The following is a 12,094-nucleotide window of genomic DNA, read 5'->3' as shown; positions in this document are numbered from 1 at the left end:
AGAGGAGGCGAGCCGAGCCTCGGGCCAGCTGCCTGCCCCCACCCCCTGCCACCCTCCGTTTTGTTTTCGTTTCAGGGCTTCTTTCCTATCTGTCTGTCCTGCCTCCACTCAGCCGGGCTTGTCTCCCCTGGAGACGGTCCCCTCAGGGCGCTGGGGGAGGACCCGCTGAGCCCCTCCCCTGCCCCACCCCGCCCTGCTGCAGAGGGAAAAAGCGAGATCCCATGCCGGGGAAGAGCCTGGACCAGATAGAGTTCATGACAGAACCAATCTGTCACTTCAGGACAGAGCTCGATTCTTCCTGCTCATCTCTCTGGCCGCTCCCCTCCGGCCCCTCCTCGCCCAGCGGCCGCCTTCCTTCTGTATCTGTTCTGCTCCGTGGAGCTCGGAGGCCGAGGCAGCCGTGTAGCGCCCCAAGTTTAGAGTCAGGCACCCCCCACCCCCGCCGGACACCCCCCGCACACCCTTGGGCTAACCTCCGCGGATCCTCTGCGCTCCGTCCCGCCAGCGTGCCAAGGAGCGCTCTGGAAACAGCAGGACAGCTGGGGAAGGGAGAACCGGGGGTCTGACCCCGAGCCCCGGGGCCTCCAGGCCTGGAGCCTGCTGGCGTGCTTTGGTTCAAGCGGGACCTAAACGGGAGCCCAGGCTTGTGGTGACCACCGCCCGCTCGTTAGCAGAAGCTGGGGTTCTCGGGTCACAGGGGACAGGAGGGTTTATTTTTCCAGAATGCATAACTCAGCCACCCTTTCATTGCCACTGGCCACACCACTCAGGGTCCCTCAAAAGGCAGAAGCCGCTCTGTCCACGAGAACCCGCATTTCCCTTCCTGCGGCTGTTCCCCGCTTCTTCCAAAGCCGGCCCGGAAGGCTCTTCCCCGGGGGCGGAGGGGTGGCGGTGTCGGCCCAGCGGGAGGAGGACCCGGAACAGGGGGACCTGGCCTCCAGGGGACCCCCCCCCACTCCTCCGTGCTGGTGACACTGCCTGTGGGTGTGACCCGGTTTGCTGCCTTTATATTTCAGGATTGAGCTGACCTCTGACCTCACTTCCCTGTAGCACGTTCCTTAGGTCCTGAGCCACACATAATCTTGCAAATCCTTTTGGTAAGGAGACGGACTTCTTAGACCACTGGTGCTTCCCCCCTCCTGTCTGTTAATGTGTCCCCAACATGACTGGCGTGGTCTAAACCTCCCCCATCCCCCCCGCCGCCTTCATAACCAATTAATTCATTCTGCGCACCGAGCACCCAGCCGCCTCGTTCTTCGCCAGCACGGGGGTCGCTGGGTGACCAGGCCCCTCTCCCAGGGCTGCAGGGTCCTGGGAGCCCAGTGAACATGCGTCCCCCGTGGGCCTCATGGACCAGCTGGCGGGGAGCTAGCGCCCCCTTGTGAGGCTGGGCAGAACTGTCATTCCCCTGGGGACCAGGGAGGCTGCGGGGAAACCCGCTGGCTGTCCCCCTGCCACTTCGGTCCTGCCCTAAGAAGGTGACGCAGCTGATAAAACCTCATGTGGCAAAAACCCCGGGCTCCCAAGTTGTGGGACAGGCAGGTTTTTCAGCTCAGAGGAAGGGGTGGCCGACTTCAGCCCTGGTCACTATGCTCAGTGTGACCAGAACACGGCCACTCTGGTTTTCCTGTGGCCTGTGGTGGCTTCTGCGCTGCTGTGGCCGGAGTGAGAAAGCCCACAAAGCCCAAAAGAGTCCGTATCGGGCCCTTTACAGAAACATTTCGCAGCCCCGGGATTAAGGATAGGCAGGGCTGGGTGCACCTGTGGGCTCTCGAAGGTCCCCGTGGACGGAGCTGAGGTCCTGGTTCCCAGTGCTCAGAGTATGTGAGGAGCCACTGGAACAGGAAGGACCAGTTAGGGGATGGATGCCAGACCTCGGGCCAGGGGTCAGACGGCCGCTGTCGCTGGGCTCCGAGCTGGGACCTTGGCGATGGGGAGGGAAAGTCCCTTCTCTGTTATGTTTAGACAGGAGGGTCTTTCGCTACGGAGTCTTTGGGGACTTGTCATATATACCAGTTCACACCTGGCTATTCCGTGCGGTGGAGACCGCGCCCCAGGTGTCGCTCTTGGGGTGAAGGGGGTGCTCTCTCCTCATCTGTAGGCTGTGGTCATCACCGCTGTGCCCCAACTTGAGGGGCTAAACACTGTCCTCGAAGGGTGGAGCTGGAGTTCATGTTCATTTTCATTACCGCCCTTCCCCAGCATGCTCCCCGCGGCTGTTGGACGAGCCTGCCTGTGCCTGCTCCCTCCTGCCCCTGCGCGCGCGGCACTGCATGGGGCCCCTTGACGCGCCACCCCTCTTAACGGCTGCTTCTGTTCCTTGCATGGCCACGCTTGGGGTTGCAGAGGCTGGCAGGTTTGGCTTTGTCTTTTCATCTACAGCACGGTGGTTCCCGTGTGCCCCGGGAGAGAGCCGACGGGTGCGAGGTAGCTCTGGTCCCAGCTGAGTCTAGGAGACGGCCCTGGAATCCCAGTATGGAAAAGAACAGGCATATTATTGTCAAACCGCTGAAACCACAGGCCAGCAAAAAGTCTGCTTCCTTCTCTGCCTGTCAAGATTCTTTCCGACCAAACTCTGCCTGTTTCTAATTCCTTTCCTGGCACTCCGCGTCCCAGTCGAGTTGCAAGCTAGTTAACAAATAAATGCTGTAAGTCCCCGATGTTAAATTTATCACCTCAGCCAACAGAGCCGTATCCAGAGCCCAAATCTTTAGTGGTCCCACTAAAGAGCATCCCCCAAAGCCTCACTTTATACGTTTTCAGAACACGGCTTTTAGGAAGCAGGACTAAAGTCAAGACCCCAGATTGTTCTTCCGCGTGTTTAAACGGACATTCCCATCCTTAGAATCGCCCACAGGTCAGGTTCCTTCTGCCCAAGGGGTCAGAAATGGTAAGGTTTGCAAATCCAGAGACAGCTGCTGCCCAAGAATGACCCTGCTTCTCACTGGCTGCACCCCCTCCTCCGAGGTGTCCCCTGGGGCCTAGGGCTCACAGGTATCCTCGGCACTGCCATGCCGGGCTGGGGGACTGTGCGTTCGCACCGAAGCTCCTCTGGGAGGCGCCCCATCCAGCCTCAGGGTGTAGCTGGGCTGGCGGGTTTGCAGGCTGCGGACCGCTCCTCCCTGCCCCCAGAGCTAGTGAAGCTGGAGGCTTGGCAGGAAAAAGAAAAAAAAAAAAGCACCCCTGGCCACACCTGTCCTTGTATGCCATCCGTCCTTCCCACCTTCCGGTCCGGAGGAAAGTGGCTCTGATGGATAGGAACCTGGGACCCCAGCACCCACTCCATTCTGAAGGTCCTCGGCAATGTCCTGACCTTTCTGGGTGTGGACACGACTCTAGTGGAAGGTGTTTTGTTCAGCATAACAGGGAAGGGCGAGAGCGGGCGGAGGAATCCAGGCTGTGGGATATTCCCGTGTCCGCAACCTGGTGTGTCCGTGAGGGATTTGCCCGTGTGAAGGTCTAGAAACATGAGCGACGCTGACCTCCAGAAGAGGGCGCCAGAGGGACAAAATCGTCCCCTCTTCCCTCATCAAGTCTGTGGGCTGCTGGGTGTTGTTTAGACGGGGTGGGCACACATCCTAGGGTGCCAGTGTCCCCGGCGGGGACAAAACCCAGCCAGTGGGAATAGGAAGAGCGGGACGGGAGGGCCCCAGGGAAGCACATAGCCAAAGATCCGGAGCACCCAGTATCTGTCCAGACGTCTGCCCTGCCCAACTGCCTAGATGCGGGGGCCCCCTCTGCCTAACTAAGTGCCTCACGGACGCAGAATGGGGGTCGGCGGGCTGCCACGGTGCCACGCTCTGGGGGACAGACTGTCTTGCTGCAGGTGATGAGAAGCAAACTTACCCCGTGTCTGAGAAACCAGTGTCCAGCCCGGCTTCTGCAACTCCAAACGTCCTCCCCCGTCGTCCCCGATGCCCCCCTTTCCTCCCCGCCCCCACCCCTGCCCCGTGATACTTGCAAGGCGGAAGGACTAAAATAAATGATCTTTTCTCCCTATTTCTCTTTACAGAACCGAAGAATAATGAAGTTATCCTTAGCCTCCTGCTAAAGGCTTTTTCCCTTTGACATCTTAAAAGCTTGAGCGCTAGAATGGAAATCCCCAGAGCGGAGCCACGCGGGCTCCCGGGTGCCTCTTGCCTACATAAACCCGCTGGGACCTAGAGCCTCCTTCAGGACCCGTCCCTCGGCAGGGAGGATGCCAGGGGGCGCCCTGGCCCCCCACCCCCGGGGGAGATGCGTTCCTCCCTGTTGGCGCGGATGGCTCGGTTAAGCAAGGGTTTCGGAGACATCGATTTTTCGTATCGCTGAACCCAGCTCTCCACACACCCTTCACACCTGTGATATGGCCAGTGGCAGCCACCTTGTCATTTTAAAACCATGTGGCTGCATTCCAGCCCCCCAGCCCCTGCCTTTTCCTCCACTGACGTCTAACCCGGGAAAGACTTGGAGGCGTGCCAGGCAAATGAGGGAGAGACGCCGGCGCTCAGTGGCTGGCTTAGGGGTGGTCTTGTCTTCCTCTCCCTGGGGACCCACGTCCCCCTTCCGGGCGCGGTCGTTGGGGGGGGGGGGCGGGTGAGAGACGCTATATCGACCGCGGGGCGGCAGGGAACCAGCGTCGGCTAGAGATTCGCGGTTGCCCTGAGTCTTCATTTCGAGGAGGCTTGAATGCAGCCCTCTCGTTGCTAAAAGAAGCCTTTTCACTGACGCTCTTATCAAGCTCGGCCGAATCGCCACCTTCGCTTTGGCAGAAGCAATAATAATAGTTTGCTTGAAATAGATCTCTCGACTATGCCTTTTCCTAGAAGGTTTCATAGATAAGTTAGAATTTCGCGAGAGAATCAGAGCAGTCCCAGATCCGTTTCTTGGAATTTTATATTGGACGACGTTTATACTACACCAGACTAACGTGCAGTTTTTAGATGTGTTGGTTACAACATTTTTTTAAGCAGTAAGTTTTTTAGAAAAACGATCGCCATCTGATGGAAGGCCGGGATGTCAACCCCTAGGCCGTGTCGCATTCCCAGTGACCCTCTCCTCTGGGCCTCGAACCTTAGGTTTAGGGACGGAGCGCGGGACGGAACACCAGCCACACCGAGACCTGACAGGTAGATGCTGTCTTGTGAGCACCCGGGTCCCCACACACGCAATACGACGGCCTTGTCCAGACTGGGATCTTAATGACACCGTGAGCGGGGGACTGCCTCCCTCCGGGTCAGCTACCTAGCTAGTTAGTTGTCTGGAATCTTTCTGAACATGGCTCGTGGGCCCCAAGCCTCACGTCCTCCTGATGGCTTGGATCTGTGTACTCAGCCTTTGTTCAGCCCAATAAACTTTGAGTAGATGATCTCGGTGACTGTGTGTTTTTTCAGTTTCGCTTTGCTTTTAAGAAATCATGTCCTTCGAACCCATTAGAATTTGAGCTCTCATTCTGATGCCCGTTACCCTCTAGCAGAGTACAAGTCCTATGTCTGCGAAAACTGCCCGAGCGCCGCGGCCGGCGAAAATACCTGAGAATCTGCGTTCACTCGGGGCGGGGGGATTGTGATGCCGTCCAGGGAGCCCAACACACCCCCTTTCCATTCCCAGTGCTTTTGTCGGACTGTAGGGTACAGAACACCTATGGCAGGACAGGAAAACGGACCGTAGAAATCACAGTTCCCAGGGCGACGAAGAGAGGCTGGGAGTTGGGACTTGAGTATTTCAGCGTCTAGATGCTGCTCTAGCCAGGAAACCACCTGCTGGATGGGAGATAAGGGGTCACCGCCGAAGGAGTCTGGTGGGACGAGACCAGACGGTGGGACCCCGCCCCGGGCAGCGCTATGGGTGCTGGGTGGCCGGAGGCCGTGCCGAAGCCCTGCCGTGCGGCGTCTAAAGCGGAGCCGGCCGCAGGGAGGGCCGGTGCGCAGGGAAACCTCAGGACCAGCCTCGCTGCCAGCACCTGGAGCGGGAACAGGCCCCTGACTGGCCCCGAGCCCTGTTTCCTGCTGCGGTTTCACCCCAGCCTTTCACAACACTCGCGCCCCTGGGAGCTGTCCTGTGCTGGTCAGATGGGGTGGCTGAGCCTCTTAAAGACAGCAGCCCTTGAGAGGCACCCGGGTGGCTCAGTCGGCTGGGCTTCCGACTCTTGATTTCAGTTCAGGTCATGATCTCATGCTTCGCGAGTTCGAGCCCGGCGTCGGACTCCACGCTGACCGTGCAGAGCTTGCTTGGGATTCTCTCTCCCCCTCTCCCGTTGCTCCTCCCCTGCTCATTCTCTCTCTCTCTCTCTCTCTCTCTCAAAATAAATAAATAAGAACTTAAAAAAAGAAAAAGATAAGAGCCCTTCACTCGCAGGCCTGTGTGCAGGCCAGTTCAGGGCGCCCGCTGGCCATAAGGTATATGTGCAAAGTAGGAAGAGGCGCCCCTTCCTCCGGGCAGTGAGACCCAGTGCCAACCCTGCCCCTGGTCAAGCCTCCATACGCACCTCCGTGTGCTCCCTGCTTCCCAGCTGGTAACGGTTTCCGTCCTCATCCTTCTAAAAGGCTGTCGCTAACATGGTTTCTCGTGGGTTCTCCGGCCACGGAACGGAAACAGCCCTCTCCCCGTTACGTCCCGGGTCACGCGAGATCTAAGCTCAAAAGGCACCCATGGGGAAACAGGGGCGCAGGAACTCTCAGGGTCACGTGGGTCCCCAGACCTGCAGGGAAAACCCCAGACTCAGAACCCGCTTTTAGAACCTTCGGGCTGAGGCCGTTCGGCCCAACCAGCTCGTGTGTCTTGAGTGGATCTGGCTTCAGTTTAACTTTCTTGCTGTTCCGGAAAGCAGACGCAGCACCAGCCGAGAGGGGAGCGCCCCCGCCCCGGACGCGCTGGGCGGCCCCCTGCGCTGGGCCCCCGGGGAACCTTCTTCCTCTGTCCCCTCTCTTCCCCACAGAGTGCAGAAGGAGCAGCTGGAGGCCATCTTCAAGCTCATGAAGGACAACAAGGAGACGTTTGGGGAGATGACAGACGGCGACGTGCAGGAGCAGCTCCGGCTCTACGACATGTAGGCCGCCTCCGCCCGCGAGGCCCCGTCCCTGACTTGCCGGCTGCGGCAGGCTCGCTCGCTCGCTCTCGCGTCTGTAGCTATAGAGGCACTACACACGGGCCATGCGGTTCCCAAAACTTAGGCATGGTTTTCCAGCAATCGGGATTATTGTCTTCGGAGTCAGACATTTTTTTTTTTTTTTTTTTTTTTGCTAAGAGAATGCTCCCCTACGGCTTGCATCTGTGCAGTCACAGAAGCTTCCAGAAAGCCTTCTGAGGCAGAGTGAGAGCGCAGGGTTGTTAGACTGGACACTCGGGCCGCAGGACCCGTTACCCGTCTTCCCACAGCGCCCCTGAATCCTTCCCACACCCGTGTGCCCAGGGGGCCGGGGGGGGGGGGCTCTGAGCGTCCTTTTAGCAAAAACTCGAACTCGACCCTCACCTTCCACACTGGAGCAGATCGGTGTTATCAGAGTTGGGACCCTCGGAGAGCTTCCCCCGCAGACGCGTGAGACTTACTTCACATATAGGCTCATCTGAGTGCTTATAATGCACCCAGGGCCACGCTAGCTGCTAGAGGTAGAGGAAATCACATATGCAACACGGGGCCTCCCTTTAAGGAGACGAAAGTCCTTCAGAGAAGCGAGGCACGTGTGCAGGGAGAGAGCAGGTCCCCAGACAGCCTTCAGTCAAACACCAGAATGACCTCACGGAACAGCGTCCGGGACACGTCAGGAGGTCAGTAAATCTCTGGGAGTCCGCGAACTTGCGAGGACGCAGATAACGGCGGGGCTCCTGCCTGCTGCACGGGCCCTGTTTCTGTTCGCCCCACAGGCCGGAAAATTCCGAGCCAACCGAGCTGGAGAGGGTCTGCCCCAGAGAGAGCCCATGACGTTCTTAGAAATATTTTGTATTTGCTCAAATAAAGCTACGTCAACACAGTGAACTCAAAGCAGCAGTGGCATTTTGCATACCTCACGTTAGAGATTACGGGCGTGGGGGTAAGTTCCTCTCCCTCCGTCCTCTCCTCTTGCTCCTGGAATTCTCCTCGGGCACCTCCCCTGTCTGCTCCTGCCATTCCTTTTGCTTCCTTGTGGACAATCTGCACAGGAGAGGGGTCTGTTCTCTGTTGTCCTGCCCAAATGTCAGTGCTTTAAAAACAACCCCCAAAAAAAGATATATATATCTTGACACTGCTTTAAAAAAAACAATTATGATGTTAGACTTCTTTGTTCCCTTCGTCACCTCCCAGGGACCCCTTCCATCGTGTGGCGGGCAGGGCCACCTCTCCCAGGGCCGCCCTGCCCAGCGCATTGCCCTGGGACCGCTTTATGGGCCTTCCTCTCCTCCTGCCTGGGTCCTTCAGCTCTGATCATGCCAAACAGGAAGGACTTGGTCGTGCTTGAGTCAAAATTCCGACGGCTGTGGGAAAAGTGAAGTCAAGGAGTTTTCATATACTTGCATCAGCTAAGATGCTCCAACAGCAAGGAACAGAAAACTCCGACTCTGCCAGCTTATTGGTATTATTTTTGATGTTTATTTATTTTCGAGAGAGAGAGAGAGACAGAGTGTGAGTGGCGGAGGGGCAGAGAGAGAGGGAGGCACAGAATCCGAAGCAGGCTCCAGGCTCCGTGCTGACAGCACAGAGCCCGAGGCAGGGCTCGAACCCACGAACGGTGAGATCGTGACCTGAGCCGAAGTCGGACGCTCAACCGACCGAGCCACCCAGGCACCCCATTAAACAAGAGGAGAGCTAGGTCACGTGAGGGGCCCAAAGGCAGACTGGCTGCAGGCCCAGACTGACAGGGCCCAAACCACAGTCCCTGTGGCTCAGTCTTCCTCGCAGGGCAGGCTTTTGTGGCCGACTAGCTCTTCCCGTGGCCGCGACACGGCCGGCGGAGTTCAGGTGTCCCATCCAGAAGCAGGAAATGGGACATCTCTGGCTTGCATCTCTAGGAGTTAGGGAACCCATGCAGGTGCCCCTCTCCCTTCCTTTCACGTCCCAGTTGGGCAGATTATGTCACATGTCCATGCCTCAACCAATCACGGGCAAGGAGATGGGGACCCCCCCCCCCATGGTTGGCAGGGATACCGGGCAGCAACGCATCACCACGCGGCCATTCCGAGGAGCAGACGAGTAGACCCCATCAGGGCTCTGTGAGGATTGGGTAGGGTGGGTGGTTACTGGGTAGACACCAGGACCACATGTCACCTGCTGGGGACTTGGGAGCCTCTGAATATGCTGCATACACCACCCTGCATACCTCCCGGGTGGTGGTTCTGCGGCCCAGCGTCCACACTGGCCCCTAGTGCTTTGAGGAAACACCACTGGCTCACTGGCGACTGTTGGCTCCGACGCCATTTCCAGATAAGCGCCCACTTCCGTTTATACCATTTCCGTCACCTCCTCTGCCTCACTGGGACACCCTCGAGTCCATCTGTGGCCAGAAGAATCCTCTTAGGACCCATTTCAAATGGACACCCATCTGTCCCACCAGAGGTCAGTGCTGCTCCGGGGCAGGGAAATCAAAATGCCTCTGACAAAATGTACCTGCAGATTGGGAACCCGCTCTTAGAAGTTTCCCGGAGTCGATGGCGAGAACATAACGCACAACCACAAGGTAATACCCCACCCTGCAAGCTGAAGCCGAGACCCCCCTTGCTCGCAGTGGTGGCTGGAAGAAAATGACCTCGATGCCATTAGCGCCACTAAAAAGTTTAAGGTACTGGGCTGGGGGGGGGGGGGGGACGGGGAGGCAGGACACTGCCGGCGTGTCACCGCCACGCAGAGCCCAGAGCCGCAGGGGCTGACAGAGGCCAATCTGAAGAACTCTCTCCAGTCCGGGGCTTGTGACTTTCGGCGCCCAGAGTGTCTGCCCAGCCACTCTCAGTGCCTCCCCCTGCACCCCCTCGCCACTCTGCCCTGGAGCCCTGCGCACAGGCTGGCCTTACTACCTGTCACAAATAGCAGTGGCTTGTCACCCATCGCATCCATCACCACCTCCAGTGGGTTCAAAACCAAGTCCACAGACAGTTCATTTCTATTTACCAAACCCCGTTTGCTAGAAACCTTTCAGGGCTACCTTCCTGCAAAATGTCCATTGTAACTGCCACCGTCGAGACAAACTTAGGTGTCTCCTCCCTTCCTGCACTGAAAATGGCCAGGGTGAAGAAAATGTGCAATCTAAGCCGCTTTAAGAGTAGCCTAAAACCTAAAGTAAACTTGCTGTGAACTCCTTGTGCACACAGCTCTTTTTCCCCCCCTTTTTGGGTGATTTGTTCTTGTTCTTGATTTTTTTTTTTTAAGTAATCTCAGGGAGTCTGGGTGGCTCATTTGATTAAGCAGTCAACTTTGGCTCTCAACTCTGTCTCTCAAAAAAATGAGTAAACGTTAAAAAAAAAAAAAGCCATCTCTACACCCAACGTGGGGCTTGAACTCACAGCCCCACTATCAACAGTTGCTTTGCTCTACTGACTGAGCCAGCCAGGCACCCCCCCCCTTTTTTTTTTAATTTTTTAAAAATGTTTTTAATGTTTATTTTTGAGAGAGAGACAGACAGACAGAGCATGAGCGGGGGAGGAGCAGAGAGAGAGGGAGACACAGAATCCAAAGCAGGCTCCAGGCTCTGAGCCATCAGCACAGAGCCCAACGCAGGGCTCAAACTCACAAACCGTGAGATCACGACCGGACCCACAGTCGGACGCTTACCCGACTGGGCCACCCAGGCGCCCCTCAATTTTCTTTTTTTTTTAATCTGAAAATGTAAATCAGTTTCCTAAGAACAGATCACTTTGAGTAGTTTTGTTTTTCCCAGTTTCACTGTGAGAAAATACATTTGTCCAAAGGACCTCCGATTGACAGAGCCCAAGTTTATCCTCTGGGCAGCTTTCCGGGCCTGGAAGACCCGGATGTACACTCGGGTGTAGGCTTGGCCAGGTGCAGGCAGGCCAGGCCACGTGCTTCTGGAAGGCCGAGGCATCCCGTGCGTGGAACCAGGCAGGGCTGGGGAGGAGCGTCGAGAAGCTCCGCCTCTGAACCCGCGCACGTGTGTGTGTGTGTGTGTGTGTGTGTGTGTGTGTGTGTTCGTGCGCCATTGCCTGGGCGTGCTGAGACCACCCTCTTCCCCTCTTCCCCTGGGCCCCTCATCCTCACTGTCCGGGATCCACGTCCAGTGTCTCCTTCTCACGGTGGAGGGGAGGTTTGTATTACCTAGAAGCAGAGGCAAGTCATTTCCTTTCTGCCCTCCTCATCTCCCCCAGGAGCCCCGGAGAGGGGCAGGATGCTGGAAATCCTTAGGGCAGTCTGCAGCGTGGCCCCACTTGGGAGACCTTGACGCCCACCCAGCATGCCTGCGCTTTCGCGACCTAATGTTGGGTCCCGGGAGAAGAGGGGCCAAGCTTGGCAAATTTCTACTGTCACAGATTTTTGTTTGGTTTATTTTTGGGTTTCTTTTACTATTATTACTATCACTTTATTTGTATGCTATCTCCCCCCACCCCCCACGGCTTCCACCAGACTCACCACCACCGCCTCTACCCCTTCGGAGCAACTATTTTTATCGTGCTGGTTCTGTCCTTTCCGCATTTCTTGTTGCTAAAGGTAGCAGCCTGCTTAGCGTCTGGAGCTCACACCACAGGACCCAGGACACCCCTGGTGTCCTCATTCTTCTTCATGCTTCATAGTCCGCTCTGTGATGCTACATGCCGCTGGGGTGTCCGGGTGGGTCAGTGAGTTAAACGTCCAACTTAGCTCAGGTCATGATCTTGTAGTTCGTGGGTTCGAGCCCCGCATCGGGGCTCTGTGCTGACAGCTCAGAGCCTGGAGCTGCTTTGGACTCTGGGTCTCCCTCTCTCTCCCCTTTTCTCTCTTTCTCAAAAATAAATAAACATTGAAAGGAATTTAAAAAAGAGAGAACACTTTAAAAAGTAAATTAAAAAAATATATATACATATATGTACATATATACATATATATACACATATGTACATATATATACATATATACATATATATATATAAAATGCTACATAGTGCTGACAGCCTAGTTTGTCCATCCATTCCCTGCTGATGGACGTTCGTGTAGTTT

The 12,094-nt window shown here is 56.6% G+C and overlaps 1 protein-coding gene across 3 annotated transcripts in view; it reads left to right on the top strand.

The window, feature by feature from the left end:
• MXRA7 (matrix remodeling associated 7) overlaps nt 1-7,954 on the top strand; it is a 28,057-nt gene extending 20,103 nt beyond the window's left edge. The window contains exons 4-5 of one of the 3 annotated variants that reach the window (XM_043585666.1): nt 1,017-1,097; nt 4,013-5,347. In XM_043585666.1, coding sequence (XP_043441601.1) covers nt 1,017-1,050 — 34 coding nt within the window. In that variant the 3' untranslated portion in view covers nt 1,051-1,097; nt 4,013-5,347. Of the gene's footprint in view, nt 1-1,016; nt 1,098-4,012; nt 5,348-6,916 lie in introns of those variants that run through there. The other 2 variants (XM_043585665.1, XM_043585668.1) reach the window with 2 other exon arrangements.
• Nucleotides 7,955-12,094: the final 4,140 nt, after the last annotated feature.

Source organism: Prionailurus bengalensis, chromosome E1 (genome assembly GCF_016509475.1).
Source record: "Prionailurus bengalensis isolate Pbe53 chromosome E1, Fcat_Pben_1.1_paternal_pri, whole genome shotgun sequence".
NCBI classification, from domain to species: Eukaryota; Metazoa; Chordata; class Mammalia; order Carnivora; family Felidae; genus Prionailurus; species Prionailurus bengalensis.
Note: the sequence above shows the minus strand (reverse complement) of the source record. Positions and strands in the feature narration are given on the sequence as shown.